A 5,200-nucleotide genomic window follows, 5' to 3' on the forward strand; every position below is an offset into this window, starting at 1 on the left:
GCCCCCATCACAACACTCCCAGCAACAGATCCCCCACTGCAGCCCCCTGCCCGTGACCCCAGCCCCTGACTCCCACAGCCTCCATTCCCATCCCTGCCCCCAGTGCTGCCCACCCGCATGCAGAGCCCGCACCAGCCCCCAGGGCAGAACCACCCCCCCAGTCCAGCCCATGGCCCCCCATTCCCCCGCTGAACCGGACCTTGGCCAGCTTGGAGAAGGTCTCGTAGATGAAGATGAGGGAGATGAGGAAGGCAAAGATCTCCTGGGTGAAGCGGGACACGAAGCGCACGAGGAAGCTGCCTTCGAAGGCCACCATCACCAGCACGATGAGCACAAGCCACAGTCCGATCCAGACGCGCCCCACCAGGTACTCCAACCCGTTGGACCTGCAGAACTGCACCCGCCGGCTCAGCGCTGTGGCCCTGCACCCCACACCCGCCTCCAGTCCCCTCCAGGCCCCCAGGTCACCCCCCGGGACAGGGCCAGGCCGGTGCCCCCGGGTACCCACGCAGGCTGCAGCTGCGGGCAGGACGGGGGTCCCTGCCAGGCAGCCCGTGAGGCACTGTCCCAGCCGGGGGGCCAGAGGCGGGTGGTGCCGGGACACGGCCCCTCCCCAGCTCCAGGAACAGGCCCTCCAAGGTTGGCCATGGTGGCTGTTGGGGGGCCAGGCTCACCGTGTAGAAAGCCTCCTCAAAGACAAGCAGGGGCCCCGAGAAGCCGATGACGAGTAGGGGCTGCGCACCCAGAAGGCAGAAGATGATACCCTGCAGCGCCGTGGAGATGATCAGCTCCGACACCCCGATCAGGTTCTCCGTCTTCTCCCCTGGGGCAGGCGGGCGGAGGGGCAGCATTAGAGCCCGGCACTTGAGCCAGGCCCCTGCAGCCAGACCCAGATAACCCCTGTGCAGCCCCCAGCACTGGGGACCATGCCCCAGCCATGCCCCACTTACCCCCGGTGGAGTAATAGCCACCCCCAGGGCCCCATATGATCACCCCCAACCCGACCCCCACAGCTTGGCTCACTCACCCCCAGTTGCCCTGAGCCCCCTTTACCCTGTTACCCCCGGGACAGACCCCCCTGACCCGCACCCCACGCAGACCCCCTTACCCAGCAGCCCCCCGAAGGTGATGGCAGGCGAGAGGGCGGCAAAGTAGATGAAGATGACGGCAGCGATGCACTGGGGGTTGAGGGCGTCGCGGAAGTCGCTCAGGTACTTGGGGTAGCGCCGGCGCACATCCCGGATCAGGCCCCCGAATGGGCGTCCCGTGCGGCGCAGTGGGTCGTCCTCGGCCTCTGCCACCGCCAGCCGCAGCAGCGCTGCCATGCACAACACGCCCCACGTCACTGCTGCGCCCGCCACCCCGTGCCCCCCACCGCCGCCCATGCCCCCGGCGGGGCCGGCCCTGGCACCTTTCTCCTCGGGGGACTTGGGCTCCAGCAGCAGGCGCCGCTCCTGCTCCTCGCGCCGCTTGAGCATCTCACGCTGGAAGTGGGCGACGCTGCGCAGCAGCTCCTCGCCCTGCACCTCGGAGGGCGGCAGCACCACGCTGCAGTCCAGGAACTCGTTGATGGCGTTAAGCAGATCGTGCCGGTCGTCCGCCAGGTAGGCCGCCTCATGGAAGGGCTGTGGGCACCCACTGTGTTACGTGGGACTAGAGGGGGACCACGAATCCCTCCCGGCCTGGGGCAGGAGGGAGCCTATGGGTCGCAGGTACCTTGTCGGACATGAGGGTGGAGATGGAGCGGCCGATCTCGTGGTAGTCCATGTTGGCGCTGCTGGGCCCCAGCAGCACGAAGAGGAAGCGCACGGGGATGGGCACCTCCAGCACGGAGTCCAGCTCTGCGGCTTCCTGCAGCCGCACGAAGGCCATGGTGGGCTGGTCCAGGAACTCCACGCAGCCTGCACGCCGGGACAGGGGTGAGTGCCTGGCCGCGGCAGTGCCCCCACCCCGCCCGGTCCTGCCGGCCCTTACCCACGAGCACCACCGTGGCCTCCGCGTTATCCGGGATCTTCTCCAGCAGCTTCAGCTCGTGCTTGGACTTGGAGCGTGTGATGCCGGCGGGTGGCGGAGGGGTCAGGACCTCCCTCTGCAGCGGGTGGGGGGACAGGTGAGCGCGGGTGGTGATGGCGGGGTAGGCACAGGGCAGGGGACAAGGGTGATGGAGGCGGCAGGGCTTGGAGGGAGAGTAGTGGGAGACAGGCACGGGGCTGGGGCTCGCGGTGGCAGGGGCCCGGGCTGCCACTGACCTCACGCTCAATGTCGACTTGGACCTCGTGCTCGACGGGGACAGCGCCGATGAGGGGCTCGGTGACGGCTGGCTCGGCACCCTCGCCCACGTGGTTGACGCTGTGGTGGTGCCCCAGCAGGGAGCCCAGGCTACCAGCTGAGATGTTGCGGGGGAAGGAGAAGTCCTTCTCATCGCTCGGGTGGCTGCGGGTGCACGGGGCCGTCATGGACACGCGGGCCAGGCTGGGGCAGGATCCGCCCTGTCCCCACCCTCCCACATGAAGCCTCGCCAGACCCTGTTGAGCTCGGCTTTTTGGCCCTGCGGGACAGGCGAGTGGCGCAGGGCCAGTCCCCCGGCCGGATCAGGCCCTGCACAAGCCCCCTGTGCATCTGGATTGGGCCCGTGCCAGCCCTGCCTGCTGGGATCTGGCCCCAGCAGGGACAGGGGGCCTGGCCCTCCGGTCTGTCCCACCCGTCTGGAAATTTGGCAGCACAAGAGAGGCAGATGTTGCTCCACGGCCAAATCTCTGCACCGGGGACAGAGCTCTGAGCAGCACGACACAGTGACTCCGACATCGCCCCTGCCCCTGCCCCTGCCCCTGCCCCTGGGACAGCAGGGGGGCCGCAGCTGACAAGGTCCTGCTGCCGCTGCCGGGAGGGTTGTGGACAGGTGTCCCTACAGGGGTGCACCCCCCCGGGGGCAAGCAGAGCAGGCTCGGCCCCCGTGGCGCTCGGCTGACCTGTGCTTGAGCAGCAGTGCCCGCAGCACATTGGCGCGGTCCTCAGCCCGGATCTGGTCCGAGATGATCATCTGCTCGACCACCTGGTGGGCCACGCCGGGCAGCGTCTTCTGGTCCAGGTCCAGCAGCACGGCCCCTGCGGGAGGCAGCGCTGAAGGCGCTGCGCGGCTGCCGGGGGCCCAGCACCACTCCCCCCGGGGGCCCAGCCCCCTCCGGCAGGCCGTGGCCCCCCCTACCGTGCGCCAGCGTCTTGCGCAGCTCCAGGAGGCTGCGGAAGCTCAGCGAGGCCACGTGGGGCTTGCCCCAGCGGTCCGTCTCCTCCTCCACGTCCTCCTCGAACTTGATCCAGCGCGCCGTCTCCTTCCACTGCATCTCCTGGTTCTTGTCCACCATCAGCTCGTTCAGCTCCACAAACACCTGCAGCCAGGTCGGGGCATGGGTGAGCGGGACCCCAGGTGGGTCCCCAACCATCGCCCGTCTGGCCCCCGGAAACGGCAGGTCCCAGAGCTGCCACCCCATTGCCAAACCTGCCCCCACCTCGTGCGGCTGCCGGTCGTGCTTGCGGTGCCGGACACTCGGCTCCCGGTGCTCCTTGCTGACGTGCACGATTTGACCCTTGGTGCTTTTCCGCACCAGGTGCCGGCGCACCCCGGGCACGTCCTCGAACCTGTGACCTGCCAGGACGGAGAGCTGAGCAGGCAGGGCCATGGGCATGCGGGCAAACGGCTTGGGGAGGCCTGTCCTGGCACTGCCGGGTGCCTGCCACAGCAAGGGCACCCTGGGCAGACACTGGGCCTGGGCTGGGTGGGGAAAGGGGTCTACCCTAGGGCCTGGGGGAGGGCACAGGGGGATGCTGCATGCAGGGAGCAGCTCTGTGGTCCACCGGCCCCGCTGCCTGGGCTGGGACGCGGGTCAGCCCAGCATGGGGGACTGGGGACACTCCGGCCCAGCTCCCCCCGGCCCTGCCGCCCACACTCACTCTTCATGTAGTCCAGATCGGCTGAGGCCAGTGTCTGGGCCTCTGACTCGTCCGTGGGCACCTTCTGATACTGGGCCTGCTCCACGCCTGTCATGCTGCCGATGCGTCGCCGCTCGTGCAGGTTGTAGCTGCGGTGCCCGGGCTGCGACTTGGCCAAGGGGCGCCCGGGGGAGCCGGGCTCGTCCACCCCCGTGCCCTCGGCCTCGCGCTCCTCCTCGGCCTCCGGGCTGCAACGCACACCCCTGCCTCAGCATCTACCCCCGGCACCAAGCTGGGGGTCGATGCCCACCCCCCCCGCACCGGTATCCCTGGGCCCTGCAGCAAGGTCACTCACCTGGGACCCCTGGCATCGTGGGGGGCAGCAGGTACGGGCGCGGGCACACTGGGCTCAGCCGGGGAGCTGGGAGTGGGTGACTCCTCGGTCTGGCGCTCGCCTGCGTCATCCTCCTGCAGGAAAAACTGAGACAAGGGGAGGGGGCGCATGGGGCTGGCAGCCACCAGCCCCGCCGTGCCCCAGGGCTGCCCCAAGCCCCCTGTACCACACCTGCACCGCCTCGGGCGCGCTGCCCTGCAGCAGCTCCTCGGCCGAGCGCTCAGTCTCCGTGTCGCCAGCGTCATCCTCGTCCTCCTCGGCCTCCTCGATGGGTGGTGTCTCCCCGGGCGCAGACGCTCGGCGCCGCTTCTTCTTGCCTTTCCGCGGCCCCTTCTTGCGGCGTGCATCCGCGGGCAGGTGCGCCGACAGCGGGTGGTGGATGTGGTGCGAGCTCTGCCGGTGGTCTGCGGGCAAGCACCAGGCTGGGCTCAGCCGGGGGCCACCCGGGCAGCGCCCCCGGGAACAGGGGGCAGCCCCGGGGCCCCGCCCCCCTGCTCACACTCAAAGTCCTCCTCGCTGTAGCTTCGCCCGGCATCCTCCACGCCGCGCGGGTGCGAGTGCGAGTGCTGCAGGATCTGGAAGCGCGCCACCCCCAGCGCCTTGTTCAGGTCCTGCTCCTCCTCCTCCAACTTGGGCGACCCGGGGCCCAGCGCCTCCTGCTCGGGCTGCGGGCAGCGCCATTACAGATCAGCGCCTGCCTGGGGCAGCGCCACCTAATGGGGGCAGCACCCCTGCTCTGTGCGCCCCCCAGCACAGCGCCCCCTGCTGTGTGCCCCCGCCGCAGCACAGCGCCCCGTGCCCTCCTGCCAGCAGTGTCCCTTGCTGCCTGCCCCGCTGCAGCACAGCGCCCCCTGCTGTGTGCCCCCGCCGCAGCACAGC

At 69.8% G+C, this 5,200-nt stretch overlaps 1 protein-coding gene across 1 annotated transcript in view; it reads right to left on the bottom strand.

Moving 5' to 3' along the window:
• SLC4A2 (solute carrier family 4 member 2) overlaps positions 1 to 5,001 on the bottom strand; it is a gene marked incomplete at its 5' end in the record, with an annotated part of 8,990 nt that extends 3,989 nt beyond the window's left edge. The window contains 14 exons of the mRNA XM_019532221.1: positions 17 to 394; positions 675 to 823; positions 1,109 to 1,318; positions 1,412 to 1,625; positions 1,717 to 1,901; positions 1,975 to 2,089; positions 2,250 to 2,433; positions 2,970 to 3,105; positions 3,206 to 3,386; positions 3,507 to 3,643; positions 3,949 to 4,175; positions 4,283 to 4,407; positions 4,493 to 4,725; positions 4,821 to 5,001. Of these exons, the coding sequence (XP_019387766.1) occupies positions 17 to 394; positions 675 to 823; positions 1,109 to 1,318; positions 1,412 to 1,625; positions 1,717 to 1,901; positions 1,975 to 2,089; positions 2,250 to 2,433; positions 2,970 to 3,105; positions 3,206 to 3,386; positions 3,507 to 3,643; positions 3,949 to 4,175; positions 4,283 to 4,407; positions 4,493 to 4,725; positions 4,821 to 5,001 (2,655 nt within the window). The remainder of the gene's footprint in view (positions 1 to 16; positions 395 to 674; positions 824 to 1,108; positions 1,319 to 1,411; positions 1,626 to 1,716; positions 1,902 to 1,974; positions 2,090 to 2,249; positions 2,434 to 2,969; positions 3,106 to 3,205; positions 3,387 to 3,506; positions 3,644 to 3,948; positions 4,176 to 4,282; positions 4,408 to 4,492; positions 4,726 to 4,820) is intronic.
• Positions 5,002 to 5,200: the final 199 nt, after the last annotated feature.

Source organism: Crocodylus porosus, unplaced genomic scaffold (assembly GCF_001723895.1).
Source record: "Crocodylus porosus isolate Cpor-Errol unplaced genomic scaffold, CroPor_comp1, whole genome shotgun sequence".
Taxonomy (NCBI): Eukaryota; Metazoa; Chordata; order Crocodylia; family Crocodylidae; genus Crocodylus; species Crocodylus porosus.